Source organism: Strix aluco, chromosome 5 (assembly GCF_031877795.1).
Source record: "Strix aluco isolate bStrAlu1 chromosome 5, bStrAlu1.hap1, whole genome shotgun sequence".
Classification (NCBI taxonomy): Eukaryota; Metazoa; Chordata; class Aves; order Strigiformes; family Strigidae; genus Strix; species Strix aluco.
The window spans coordinates 30,737,633-30,751,124 of record NC_133935.1 but is presented as its reverse complement, the minus strand read 5'-3'; the positions used below and the strand labels follow the sequence as shown (position 1 = coordinate 30,751,124).

Genomic DNA, 13,492 nt, shown 5'->3' with positions numbered 1-13,492 from the left:
GAATTGGGCTGCTTGAGACACAGGGTTATACCCTTTGTATGGACTGAAGAGATGAGTGGCCAGTCCCAGCAGTCAGCCCTGGGAGGTGTGTGTGGTGGGAGCAGCTGGCTGTCCCACGAAGCACAACACTCTGTGCCAGGCTTAGCAGCTGCAGCCAGGGGGGAGGCTTTGGACCAGCTCCCATGTGAGAATCCTCTTTGAGCTAGTCTGGCCCAAAAAGGGAACCACTGAAGACCCTTGGGATACAAATGGCTGGAGATGGGGCTTTAACTTCCCCACATGGTTCCTGGACAAGGTAACTGCTGCAAGTTTGTTGGACCTGGTGCCCACTGATTCCCAAGGGACACTGTTGGCAGGAGTGTGGGTGCTGAATAGGGCTGAAAACTGATTATCTGCCTTCTGATCTTCAGTTTCACAAATGAGATTGTGGAATTAAGGGGCTTTTAATGTGGAGTAAAGGTTTTATTTTTCCTACATAATGGAGGGGCTTACCTTCCTGTGGAAAAACAAAACTCCACACCTCGAGATAGAGAGAACATGAGCTCCTTTCTGCTTTTTGCCCCCGGCTTGCACTCTCCCCACGTCTTTATGAATAGTCTGCACCATCTGCAGGGACTTCCCAGAGCAATGCTGTGTTCGGGCACCTTGCACACAGGCAGGGAGAGCAGGAAGGCTCAGGTACAAGCTTGTGTCTGCTGTCAGGGAGTCTCACTGAGATTGGGAGTGGGAGGGAGTCTAAGAGCCAGAGAGGGCTGAGGTTTGGGGTGGGGGAATAGCGGGCAGGGAAGAGGTAAAACCCTTTTTAAGCTTTCCTTGTGTTTCACCCCAGCCCCTGCTATTTGTTGCCTGTGATCGCAAGCTGTGCGTGAAGGACCTGAAGATGCTCGCTAGCACAGCGAGGCCGAGCGAGGCACCTCCAGGTGGTGGCACTGTCGGAGGCAGCGAGAAGCGTTACTCTGGCAGGTGGCTGGCTCCGCGGGTGTCAGGGCAGGGAGAGCTGGGTACCGAGCCGGTAATCAATAATGCAAGGAGGCAGTCACATGCCCTTGCTGGCTGTTGCAGGATTCCTCTCTCCCCAGAGTCCGGTTACTTCCAGAGATCAAGTTCCAGCCCCTTGGCTGGTGAATTATTAAACTCCAGCAGCGCTCCATTCCCTTTGTACCACGTCTGTGTCTCCCTACTGTCCTGCCTTGCCAGTGACGGGCTCTTTCCATCCAGCCAGCTGTTCAGAAGCACAGCCCCCCAGGCCAGTATAGCACCTTGTGCTGTCCTTTGCTCCTCGCTTCTCTGAGGGAGGGAGAAGACTCCCGAGATGGACCTGTCCTACAGATCCACCATCTCCATCTATAAGGTGAGTGGTTGCTCCTATCTGCCTTGGGGGGACGTGCTGGTGGGAGGAGAAGAGCTGTTTTCTGCCAAAGGCTCTCTTGGGTGGACAGCCGAGGGCTGCATCCGTCCCCAGGCTGAACTGCAGCAGCTCCTGTGGGCTCTGGGCTGTGTTTCAGAGCAGATGACTGGCAGAAGGGGAGGGTGGTGTGGGTCTTAAGGCAGATCCAGGAAGGAATTGAACAACCAGGGTCATTTGGACATGGAGCATGAAGAGTGACATGTCTTGGTTGCTGTTGTTTTTCCCCTTGCTGGAAAGAGCAGTCCGCTCTCACAAATGCTTCCCTACGCTCATCGGTGCTGCACCGAAGTGGTGGAGGGCTGGGAGGAGGAATTGCTTATTGCAGCCTCTGGTCTGCTCTGCTGTAGGCAATAAACACCTCTGATAAATACAGCAGGTAAGAGTGGAGAGGCTGGTCTGAAGCAGTCCATCTCTTCTCTTACTAAGCTGCCGAGTCTGGCAGTGCCCCATATGCAGGACAGGAAAAAGTTGTGCTCATGACTGGATAATAAGCAGTGGCCCTCACCCTGGCCAGCTCAGGGGTGAGGGAAAAGGTTGCTCAGATCCCCTTGCAGTTTCTCCCCTGCCTGCAGTGAGTGTGGGGCTTTGGGAGAAAGCCATCTTCAGGAGACCACTTGGCTCTGCAGCGGGCTACCTTGGCTCTGGCACTGCTCCTCTCCTGGCTGGCTGGAGAGGACTCCAGGCAGTCGAAGGTCCCAGTTACCTCCGATGCAGGGAGCTGACTTTGTGCACGGCTGTACATCACCACAGCCATCCAGCTTCGTGGCTGGGGGAGCTCTTTGGGTCCCTGCTGCACCCAGCTGAACCGCAGCAGGAGGACATTGACCTCCTGAGGTCTCTGGGGTGTGGGGAAGGCTGGCATTAATGTGCTTCTGCCTGGCCACAGAGTATCCTGGAGCAGTTCAACCCTGCGCTGGAGAACCTGGTGTACCTGGGGAACAACTACCTGCGTGCCTTCCATGGTGAGTGGGGTCCCGCATAGCCAGACCATGCTGCTGCATCTGTCCTGGGCATCCGCTGTGCCGTCACCCAGGATGAGGTTGCTGGTCCCTGCCCCTGACGTGTCCTGAGCTGCTCTTAAGCACTCTTCTGCTCCAGGACCCACTGCTATTATTAGGCAGAGATGGGGAGAGACTGGGTACCCTTGCCTATAGGCAAGGTACCAGGGGGTGGCTGTCCTGTGCGCTGCTTGCTAGGGCTGGTGATGGCAGGCCAGATCCTTACCTCCCCTCTCCTCTCCTCACAGCATTATCCAAAGCAGCTGAGGTGTATTTTAAGGCAATCGAGAAGATTGGGGAGCAGGCACTGCAGAGCTCCACCTCACACATGCTGGGTAAGGCTCTCCTACTCGCCATCCTCTGTCCTGTGATGAGCCACAATTACATTTTTTTGGCCTTCTCATCTTAGCTGGTCCCTTTCCAGGTACTGGGGGAAGGAAGACAGCTATTCCAAATGGTGTCTCACAGCACCAGGCCCTGTCCAGGCAGTGAGAGTCAAATTTATTTTATATCCTTGAATATTTCCCAAGGCTCCAGCACTCTCCCTTGTATCTCTCTCAGATCAATGGCTGAGCTCAGCTCTTGGGATGGACCTCTCATGGAAACCAGTCCTTGCTGAGGCATCCTGCCCAGAGAGCTGAAGTTTTCATCTCAGAGGAACCATTTTGCTCCTCCTTACAGGTGTGAGGGAAAAGCTGGAGAGCATGGACTCACAACAGCTGATGGGGTGTTCTCCTGCTGAGCCTGCAGCCAGCTGAAATGGCAGCTTGGAGCTGAGGGGCTCAGCAGCACAAATAATTCTGCAGCCTAATGACGGCTGCTGCAAATATGTTCAGGGAACTGCTCTACTGCTAAACATTTTAGAAAAAGCTTCCAGCAGAAGTGTCCTTTTTGCAGACTCCTATCATCATCTGCACCACCCAGCTTGCTCCTCTGCTCCCTGTCATCAGCCTCTTCCTTTACCACTTTCATAATACCAACACCAGTGAAGCGGGGCCATGCACAGCATCAGCAAGGGGTGCTGTAGCTGCTTTCCTGTAAACAGCTAGAACCATGCACTGCAGCTGGAGTGCCATTGGGGTTAGAAATGGGGCTTGTAGGGACTGTGGCAGCGTGAAACCCAGCACCCAGAGCCCATGGCAGAGCCGAGGCTGCCTGCCGACACCTGGGGCTGTAGCAGAGTGCTGGTCTGGCAGCTTTGTGGGCTGGAGCAACCCCATGTTGTCAGTGCCTGGGGAGTGGTGGTGAAGCTGAGCCCTGTGGAGGAAGGCTGCCAGCCTCTCTCAGGGTGCAGAGTGCAGTGCGTTGTGCTATCAGTTGGACTTTCACACCTGTATATCATCAGCCTGAGTTGCACACTGCTTGTCTGTCTCCTTGGGCACACAAGGAAATGGCTGCAGGATTTTTCCACCCTCTCCTGTCTCTTTCCCTGAAGGTGAAATTCTGATGCAGATGTCTGACACGCAGAGAATCCTGAGCTCTGATTTAGAAGTCGTGGTGAGTGGTTTTCCTGAGGGCTGGTGCAGGTGGGGAAAAAAGGGACTTCCTTAACTACAGCTTGCCAGCATTTGCCCAATTTGCCCCATCTCCTGCCCTCTCACATGCCTGCTGGCAGGTGCCTGCCTCCCTATCCCTGCTGCGTGTGACAGACACGTGTTACACAGCTGGCGTGCCCAGAGCCTGGCTGGCGTTCAATGTTTGGTGCCATAGGTGGACTGTCACCACCTCTCCACAAGCGCAGAGGTGGGTGCACAGTAGGCTGAGTGATGTCCAGCTCTGAAGATGTTGCGAGGCCATCCTCTCTTTCCCTGGGTGGCAGTGGTGGGACAGGAGTGGAGGGGATGTTAGCCCTTCCAGACACTGCTGTTTGTGCCTGTGCAGAAACTTGAGGGTTAATAGTCAGGTGGGTGCTGAGTGCCGACCCCCAGGCTGCAGGGCTGCTTCATGTGTGCCCATTTCTGGCTTCTGCATGGGGTCCATGTGGTGAGAGAGCCATTAGCTTTGAAGGTTTTACGAGCTGGCCCACACCACAGTGCATGTAACACACCACGTGGTGAAGGGATGAGGGTGATGGCTTCTTTGTCTCTTTCAGGCTCAGACCTTCCACGTGGACCTGCTGCAGCACATGGAGAAGAATAGCAAAATGGATGTGCAGTTCATCAGTGTGAGTGATGAACTCCCTTCTCCTCAACCACCCTTGTTTCCCTTTCCCCTCCACCCAAGGGCTTTTGTTTGAGCACTTGAGGTGTTTCCTTGATTTTCCTCAGCAGGAGTTAGGGAGGCTTGTCTTCTTCTCCCATTATGAGCCAACACCCCCCCCCCTCCTGGCTAAAGACGACAAGTGACTGGTCTTTGTGCAGTGGGACTTGCTAAATGCTTCAATGGGGCTGAGAGACTCAGCATCCCAAAAGCAGGGTTCCCAGCTTCCCCAAACCACAGCCTCTGGGTGGGTGTGAGTCCTGTGCTGTTGTGGCCCAGCTGGCCATGCTGGTGCGTAGTGTCAGGGCGGGAGACAGCAGCCTGGGGACTTCCTCCCAGTGCGGGGGGAGCTGGGTGCCAGTTATTTCTTCTGAGATCTTGAGGTTCATCAGCACTCTGGGACCCTTCAAGATTATGTGAAAGGTAAAGAAAGACTTTTTATAAGATGTCCAGGTGAAGCCTGATTTCAGGGGGGATTCAGATGTTCAGTCACCATCAGAGCAGAACCCTTGCTGCATCACAGTGTGGCTGGGTCTCTGGTTCCTCACTGAGCCTGGTTTCTCCCTGGCAGGAGAGCCAGAAGCAGTATGAGCTGGAGTACCAGCGCAGAGCCACCAACCTGGATAAATGCATGGCAGAGCTGTGGAGAATGGAGAGAGCCCGTGATAAAAATGTCCGGGAGATGAAGGTAAGCAGTGATTGCAGGAAGGGGAGCTGGGAAAAGATCTGGATGATTTCTCTGGAGCCAGGGCTGATTTCTCAGCAGCATTACAAGCCAAGGGGTTGACCCCAACGTTCAAAAGGCAGCAGGCTTATCTGGAAAGGAGGAAACTCCTTTTCTACAGGGTGCTGCTGACCTGTGTGCCCACTCCTGCAAAGCCTGTTCCTCATTTAGCAAGCCTCAGTGGGCAAAGACTTAATCCCTGGCAATCTGCTCTAGCTCCAGTGTGTTGCTCCAGCACTGCAAGTGGACCGGGAAGCTGGTAGACAGTTTCAACCCTTCCCCTGCCATGTGTGAGCCCACTCTGCTGGATTTATGCTGAGCTCTTCCTCCCTCTTTCCCCTGTGGCCCAGGAGAATGTGATGCGACTGCGCTCGGAGATGCAGGCATTCGTTTCTGAGAGCCAGAGGGAGGCTGAGCTGGAGGAGAAACGCCGCTACCGCTTCCTGGCTGAAAAGCACCACATGCTTTACAACACTCTTGTCCAGTTTTACAGCAGGGTACGACCCTGGTGTGCTGGGGAGCAGAGCTGGGGGAGCAGGCAGCATGGCTGGAGAGGGGGGCATGCAGGCAGGAGAGAGCCAGGCCTGAGCCACCCCTTGGGTGAAGGCAGCATCTGTGTGTGGACTGGGCAGGAAACTATTTCATTTCTTGCTGTGGGGTCCAGGCTGACTGTACTAGGCTGGGAGAGCATGGCTGGGGCTGAGGATGGTGCTGACATGGGGTTAGTTGGGTGTGTGAGTGATGGGAGAGGGAAGGCTGACGTAGGTGTTTACAGCAGGGTCGTTGGGACCACAGGGCCTATGCTGGAGGGTGCCGTCCTAGAAATTCACTCCTGCGAGGCTCTGTTTGACCATTCCCACAAACCTAATCGTGGGAAGACCTGGTCGCAAAACTAATGCACATGGCAGCCCTTGGCTCCCTCTGTAGGTCTTCTGCCCTGTCTGTCACCTCTTCTTCTCTCTCTCCCCAGGCTCGGGGCATGATCCAGACCAAGGCACCACAGTGGAAGGAGCAGCTGGAGGCCAGCCGCAACCCCTCAAACAGCCACTCGCAGGGGCTTCTCATGGCCTCCCATGGCCAGGGGTATCCATCGGGCCGGCTTACCCCCAGCCACCTCGAGATGGTGAGGAGCCCACAGACACCCTCCCCCTTGGCAGTGGCGAGGCTGCAGCTGCCCCTTTCAGACTGCAGGACAAGGCTGGTCCTTGGCCAACTGTTGGTACTTGCTGCCTTGTCCAGCTTCTGTGGCCTTTCCTGGCCAAGATGAAGGGAAGTGTGTGTATGGGTTGTGATGGGGGGAACATGATGGGTTTGGCTTTCTGAGAGGGACTGGGCATCTCCTGCTTGATGCAGCCCCTGTGGATTCAGCCTCCTTTCCTTCCAACAGCCCCAGAGACCCCTTGGAGACTTTGCTTCTCCCATGACTGCGAGTAGATCCAGCATCTTCTCTCCGGAGCCTCCAGAAATGAGACTGTCTCCACAGCCAGAGACCCCCAGACGGCTGCTGCGGAGGACACCATCAGCCAGTATGACCCATGTCTGGGAGCAATGTTGTGGGGAGACATAGCAGTTGGGCCTCTCCGGGAACAGGGTTGGGTTTGGGGAGGGACCACCACTCTATTAGACTACTGGTCCTCAGCCATGTTCCTGGGCATGGTGAGAGGACAGTGCATATGGGAGCTGGGGAGGGCAAGGCTGAATGAAGCAGGGGGTGAGCACAACCTTCAGAGCAGGATCCATCCAGGACAAGGCTAGGTTTTCTGGCTGGCTGTGTAGGGGGGAACCCAGAGGTGTGCAATTTTCAAGGCTCCTTGAACCATGAGGGCTAGTTCTTACCAGAGTTCCCATTTTGGTAATGCATATTCTCTTGCACTACCAGATTAAATATTACCCTGCACTAGAAAACCTAGCCAGTTACCTCATGTCTCACCTGCTTTTCCTTCCTGAAAAATTTCAGCTTAAAGTGTTTAAAAACAAAAAAGGGGGCAGAGGGAGAAGAAAACGACCCAATTTCTCAGTTGCTCTAGCAGGGTTGGGAAGAGGGAGATCAAGCAGTCATTTAGCAGGCAGTGCCTGTGCCCTGGACATCTAGGGCATAGTGCAAAGCAAGTGATTTCAGCTTAAGTTGATTTTCTCCTGCGAGATGAATGTTTTACCCTTTCCCATGCTATGCCCTGCTCTCTGCCTGCAGAGAAAGGCCATCTACTCCTCTAAGATAATTACTTGGCCGGGAAAGCGCAGGTCCCTTTGAGACAGCGCGGGTCTTTCAGGAGGGTGCCAGGCTCCAGCCAGACCCCCGTGATGCCTCCCTGCAGGTTTGGCTCCTACTGGCCGTACCTCCCGTTCGGGTTCCTTTGGCGAGGCCAGCAGTGGCAGTGAAGGCAGGAAGAGGAGTGGCACGGCGAGAGTGCAGGCTATCGTGCCCCATGCGACGGGCACCAACCGGACCCTGCTACGGTTTGACCCCGGGGATGTCATCATGGTGCTGATGCCAGACGCACAGAACGGCTGGCTCTATGGCAAGCTGGAGGGCTCATCCACGTACGTGACTTCGGCGCTGTAAATCAGCATGGCAGGCTGATGTAGGCTTGTCAGGTCTGGAACTGGGAGGCTTAAGCCTGAAATTATCTCCCACCTCCCCTCCCCACATGGTCTGGGCACTGTGTTTCACCCACCATCTGGGTGGGACATCGCCATGTCCTCAGTCGTGGGCTGTGCCTAGCATGGGGGCTCTCCAAGCCACAGAGATGCGATGGGGCAGGGTGAGTGTGGATGAGCTGCCCTAGGAAGCTCCAGGGGCTTTGGGTAGAAGAGACAGGTGACCCCCCACCCAGCTTGCATGACTGAATGACCCCTGCCATGGGACCCAGCTCAGGGCCATGAACTGCTGGAGTTACCTGAGAGGCCTGGCATTTCTCAACTCACACCGCAGCTGCCACTGCACCCTCCAGTACAGACAGGGCATGGAAACTGCTGCACCCAGCGCTTACTGAATTACTCCCTGTGGTACTGCCGGCCAACACCTGTGTGCAAAGCCTGCCCTGTTCTACATGGCATCCCTGCACAGTGCTCTGCAGGGAAGCTCACACTCAGATGTGGGATGAGCAAAAGCAGTGCCTTTCTTTTTTGGGGGTTTCTGGGGTGGAGCTGCTTTGCCTCAAGGAGAGGGGATTTCCACAGCTTCCTTGTGTGCTGGCCTTGGCGACCATGCTCAGTCAGAGCGTTTCTTCCTGGATTGCACCAGTGTTGCTCATGGAAGCATGGATTTTACACGGCCTCTGAGATAAGCAAGTCCTGCTCCAAGCTCAGGGACTTTCTCACAGTAACCCCATGCCCCACCTAGGGGTGACAGATGTGCAGAAACCCTGTCACATAAGGCAAGCAGTGGCTTGGCTGATGCGTGGGATGGGTGTAAATCAGGAGTCTTGGGCAACTGTATCTGAAGAGCCACAAAGTATGGTTGCCTGGAGCTCATTCATCTCTGCTTCTGTGCACTAGATGCGGCTGGTTCCCCGAAGCTTATGTCAAGCCTCTGGAGGATGCGAGGGAGATGGAGGAGCCAGCCACCAGGTAACAGAGAGCAATTGGCCAGGCAGGAGCTGGAGTGGCTGCTGGTAGGTCTCTAACACCAGTGGAACACCTGTTTGGGGTGTGCCCCATAGAGACCTGCAGTGCTCCCATGCTGGAGCATCTGCTGAGAGCCTCACCGTGCCCTGAGATCTCACAGGCTTACCCTAGATGGCTCCCCTAACACGTGCAGTATCTTCTCAAAGGTGCTTGTGACTGGGCCAGTCCAAGCTGTGTGTATTTTCTCCAGAGACATTTCATAGATACATGTTGTGGCTACCACCTGTGCTGCTCCCTACTCCTTGTCTTTGACTCTCACGCCACTGTCTTCTCCTTTTTCTCAGGTCCTTCCCACTGCGAAGCAGTCACAGTATGGATGACATCCTGGACCGTCCCAGCACTCCTTCCTCTAGCAATTACTGGCCTGCTGCTGCCCAGCCCAGTTTGCCGAACTCACCTCCCCTCTCAGTGGGTGCCAGCAGTCACCAGAGTGGGGTGGCCACCCCAGTCAGTTCTGTCTCCAAGGTGAGTGCAGCAGGAGTGACTGGTGGGTGTGTGTGGAGTGGGCCACATCTGACTTCCATCCTCTAAGGCACACCTTTTCTGCATTGTCCTGTTGAGAAAGAAAAACACTTTCCAGATGTTGGTGTGTGACCTCCTCCCTTCCTGAGCTAAGAGGTCTTGCTAGCACTGGCCTTTCTCACCCAGTCTGTTTGCATGCCACCATGTCCTGGTGGCCCCTGCCAGTCAGCCTTGTGTGTGCAGATCCTCAGTGCCTGGCTGTGCTCCCCCAAGGGACTGCTTTTCTGCCTCTGCCTTCTCATTTCTCTCTCTTTTTGCTCACCAGGGACCCTTCAGTTCAGTCCTTTTCTCCATGACCTCCCAGCCTGCTTTCTGGTGGCTCCAGGGCAGCACCTCTTTCTGCTAATAGTAGGACCATGGAGTGATCAGGCTGGGCTGGGAGTGGGTAACCAGCTAACAGAGATGCCATCCTTCTTCTCCCTTTAGAGAATGGCAAGGAGTTTCATAGGGCTCCTCTTCTAAATTCAAGCAAGGATTGGGTTAAAGTCACAGCTGGGGTAGGGAAAAAGGTAGGAGCAAAGGCTGAGGGCACAGCCATTTTGGAGAGCCTTAGAACAAGTTGTGTCCATAGTGAGAAGGAAACCCTCCACTTATCACTGCTTCCAGCTGTGGGGGATTGACTGGTGAGGACTAAGTTAAAGTTGACGACAGTTAGAGTCGAGGTCCTGGGAGAGGGAAGAACGGTGCTGCCTGTGGAGTGTTACTTGCTCAGTCTCATAGGAGGCTGGGAAACCTCATCTCTGATTGCTGGTTCCAGGCCAGTGCAAGGATGAAAGCAACTGGATGGCTCAAAGGACTGAAGAATGCAACATTTAATTACTCTTTTTTTCCCTTCATGTCCTGCTCTGTGGTTTCAGGGAGCCTTAGGCTGCACAACACAGAGGGGAACAGGCTCTGCAGCCTATCCCTCCCCTCTCTGGGTCACTGGTTTCCATTCAGTCCCAGAGCTAGTGTGCAGGGATAGACCTGGGATTGAGCAATGAAGTGTGCGGAGCATTTGGAGTACCGTGGCAGAGTGATTGAGCCTCATGAGAAGTTTGGAAAGTCTCAGCCTTGCTCTAAACTATTGCCCAAGACATCCTCAAGTTGAGCCAGGACCAAATGGGTGTATGTTTGACTTCCCAAGTGGAACACAGATAGCCACATGTGGCTTTCTCGTCTGCCACTAGCTACAGAAACTGGCGTACTTTAGCAGGCAGTTGTCACTATCTACTGGCCAAGAATAAGGGCTGCAGGGCCTAGGTCCATCTTTCTCCATCAGGTTGGTCCACATTTAAGTAGTATGTGGTGTAGGGTGAGTAGCTGGAGCTCTTGAGTTCCAAGTGGATGCAGGAAGCATGTGAAGGCACTGATGATAAACTCTGCCAGGGTGTGTGGGCAAGATGAGGGGGGCATCTCTGGCTGTGCTGGCAGGGTGAAATGTAGCTCAGACTATCACTGTTTGCTGTGCTCTTCAGACATGACACTTTGGGGATCTGAGGCATCTCCTTTCTTCCCCAGGGAAAAGGGAGGTGTCCTAGGGGAATAGGGAACCTGTGGTGTAGGGAAAACCCACCACCACAGAAATCAGGGTGTTATCTGTAGCAGTGAGTTTGTGGGCTTTCGCAAAGCTTGAATGAATAAGGAGTCAGAGCCCTGTTAATAGGACTTGGGCTCCTAACTCACTTCATTGTTTTGTGAAATCTTCCTCCATGTGTGCACTGTCTCCTGCCTCACTTTCATCTTCCCATTCCCCACCCAATCACTCATGACTGCCTTTCTTTTCACTGCAGAAATCAGGAGTATTTGACCAGCCCCCTGAACTCTTCCCAAGGTGAGTGAGTCGTGGAGCTCTGCTCTGGAATCATCAGACAGGGGGGCATTATTACAATGCTATTATTATTTAATCTTCTGGATTATCAAATGTGGGAGCAACAGGGAAGTGTCTGGAGGAAAGCAGTGCAAAGCCCACCTTCCAGGACAGGAGGCAGAGGCAGGCCATTCTGGCCTCTGCTGACTGGGAAGGCTCTCTCCTACCTCTGGTAATACGAGGAAGGACCTGAACACCCTGAGCATATGGCCAGACTTTCGTGCTCCTTCCCATCCATTCTGAAAGAGCCACAATAGCAGCTCGCAGCATGAGTATGGAGCTACATGATATGTGCAGTCTGCCTGCTTGGAAAGGGCTGAGGCGTAGGGGACGTGGCTTTTAGCTTTGATGAGTCAGGTCTGTGGAGATGAGACTCGCCGTAAATCCCTGCTTTCCTTCCCCCTGCAGCTGAGTTGGTGTCTCCATGTTCCTGGCATGGTGCTGTGGCCTCTTTCTGCTCCCTGACTCCTTGCTGGGAGGGTCAGGGACCACTAGTGTAGAGTTCGACCGAAAGGGACAGCCTTATGCTAATATCCCTTCTTCATCCTATGGAAGAGGGAGGGTGAGAAGCCCTGAGGAGAGCCCAAGGGCAGCCACATGGGAACCTGCAGCAGAGTGTGTTAAGGAGGGAGGAAACATACTCAGCAGCCAGCTTTACCACACTCCTCCTCAGCCTGGAGGCAGTTGTCCAGCAGGACTAAATAGCCTTTGTTTTGTCAGCGGGACCCCTGCACAGTCATTGCAGATTTCCTGATGGTTGCCTGTTTCCTTTCCCCTTGCAGAGGTACCAACCCCTTTGCCACAGTCAAGTTGCGCCCCACAGTCACCAACGACCGCTCGGCACCCATCATTCGATGAAGCGGGGCTGTGGATGGTGGACAATTTCAGCAGGAAAGGGGGAGGCATACAAGTGACGGTCTGTGACCCCCAGCTGGGCAGCAACCTAGTGCTACCACTCAAGGAGTCACTTCTCTTTTCCCCTCCCTTACCTCTGGGACATCGGGACCTTCTCACCTGGCTGTCTGGTGTGCTTTAGCCAGCAGCAGATCCCTGTTGCTCTTTTTGGATTGCTCCTTGTCCCCCCTCCCTGTGTGATGTTACTGTACCTGAGTGGGAGAAGTCTGGTGTTACTGGTGCTGGTGGCCTGGGAGAGAGGATGATGCTGGTCTGGGAGGTGGAGGGACGGAAGGGTAAGATCATCTGCAGCATGGGGCAGTGCTAGCAGGATGACGAAGGCAAAGCTTTGCCAGCCCTGCTGTGGGCAAAGGACACTCGCCGAATAGTCCCTTTGCTACCAGAAAAATGAACGCCAAAGGGAGAAGGTCTTCCAGCGACGTGGTCCGGCTGACGCGGTCTGCAGCATGCAGCTCTCTGCTCTCAGCCCCTTTGGAAACCGTGTCCATTTATAGCAGCATCTGCCCCTTCTCACCCCCTGTGTGGCCCCTTCCCTTGCTGGGCAGCCCCAGGGCAAGGCGGGCACAGGTGACAGTGCCCAGCACCACTACCCTGCTCCTTCACCTATTATCCTGTGGAAAAGATTTGGGTTTTTTTTAAATAAAATGGAGAATGCCACTTCCATAGCTGTCCCAGCAGCTGGCACATCACCTCTGTCAGAGGACACAGGGGGAGGAGGACGTGGGGTCCCTGCCAGTACTGGGGCCATGATGGCTGCCCACGGTTGGGGTGCCGAATGCCACAGTGTCGTGGCTCTAGTGGGGCAGACGCCAGCCCGGTGGGGCCAGGGTGGACATGGAGGGCACCAGGAGGGCTGCACGACCCACTGCTGGCCGCCCCCTGGGCCCCGCCGGCTGTTCTGCCGCTGGAGGGCAGCAAGTCCCCACTTCCCAGGTGCCACGGACCGGCAGGCCTGGCCCGGCCGGACAAGGCTTGGCAGCCATCTTCTCCTCACCCGCCGCTGGGCTGTGCGCCCCAGGGGCACCCCGGGACTGCTCGGGGTGGGGGAGAAACGCCACACAGCCGCATGTGCTCGGGGAGCCCTCACAGGAGAAGCACTGTGGGTGAGGGAGGGAGCGTGAGCAATGGCCAGGGCTTTAGCTGATTAGCCTTATTATTAGAAATTAAACCCTGGCTGTGAGAGCTGCAAAGCCCCTGCAGGCCCCACCCCCACCAAGAGGCTGAGGGGCTCTGGGGGTTTACAGTCCAGG

The 13,492-nt window shown here is 55.0% G+C and overlaps 2 protein-coding genes across 4 annotated transcripts in view; one reads left to right on the top strand and one right to left on the bottom strand.

Annotated features, from left to right (window-relative positions):
* MICALL1 (MICAL like 1) overlaps positions 1 to 13,492 on the bottom strand; it is a 114,906-nt gene that overhangs the window by 4,228 nt on the left and 97,186 nt on the right. The gene's annotated exons all lie outside the window — the stretch shown is intronic.
* Positions 2 to 12,905, top strand: BAIAP2L2 (BAR/IMD domain containing adaptor protein 2 like 2). Of its 3 annotated transcripts, none has more exons than XM_074826635.1 (15): positions 2 to 295; positions 830 to 1,351; positions 2,295 to 2,370; positions 2,655 to 2,741; positions 3,842 to 3,903; positions 4,499 to 4,570; positions 5,177 to 5,293; positions 5,680 to 5,826; positions 6,300 to 6,452; positions 6,717 to 6,855; positions 7,645 to 7,870; positions 8,828 to 8,899; positions 9,241 to 9,421; positions 11,251 to 11,291; positions 12,110 to 12,905. In XM_074826635.1, the coding sequence occupies exons 2-15, from the start codon at positions 1,313 to 1,315 to the stop codon at positions 12,183 to 12,185; spliced, it is 1,488 nt and encodes a 495-aa protein (XP_074682736.1). In that variant the 5' UTR covers positions 2 to 295; positions 830 to 1,312; the 3' UTR covers positions 12,186 to 12,905. The 3 variants fall into 3 exon arrangements, with proteins under 3 accessions (XP_074682736.1, XP_074682737.1, XP_074682738.1); XM_074826636.1 differs by lacking the exon at positions 2 to 295 and adding an exon at positions 313 to 678 and having other exon boundaries at positions 1,219 to 1,351; XM_074826637.1 differs by lacking the exons at positions 2 to 295; positions 830 to 1,351; positions 2,295 to 2,370 and having other exon boundaries at positions 2,688 to 2,741; positions 2,831 to 3,903.

Bases quoted from the DNA above. Each gene is read 5' to 3' on its own strand.
- BAIAP2L2 (XM_074826635.1), top strand. From the start codon at position 1,313: ATGGACCTGTCCTACAGATCCACCATCTCCATCTATAAG. The intron at 2,371-2,654 runs GTGAGTGGGGTC...CTCTCCTCACAG, and splicing joins CTACCTGCGTGCCTTCCATG to CATTATCCAAAGCAGCTGAG. The intron at 11,292-12,109 runs GTGAGTGAGTCG...TTCCCCTTGCAG, and splicing joins CCCCCTGAACTCTTCCCAAG to AGGTACCAACCCCTTTGCCA.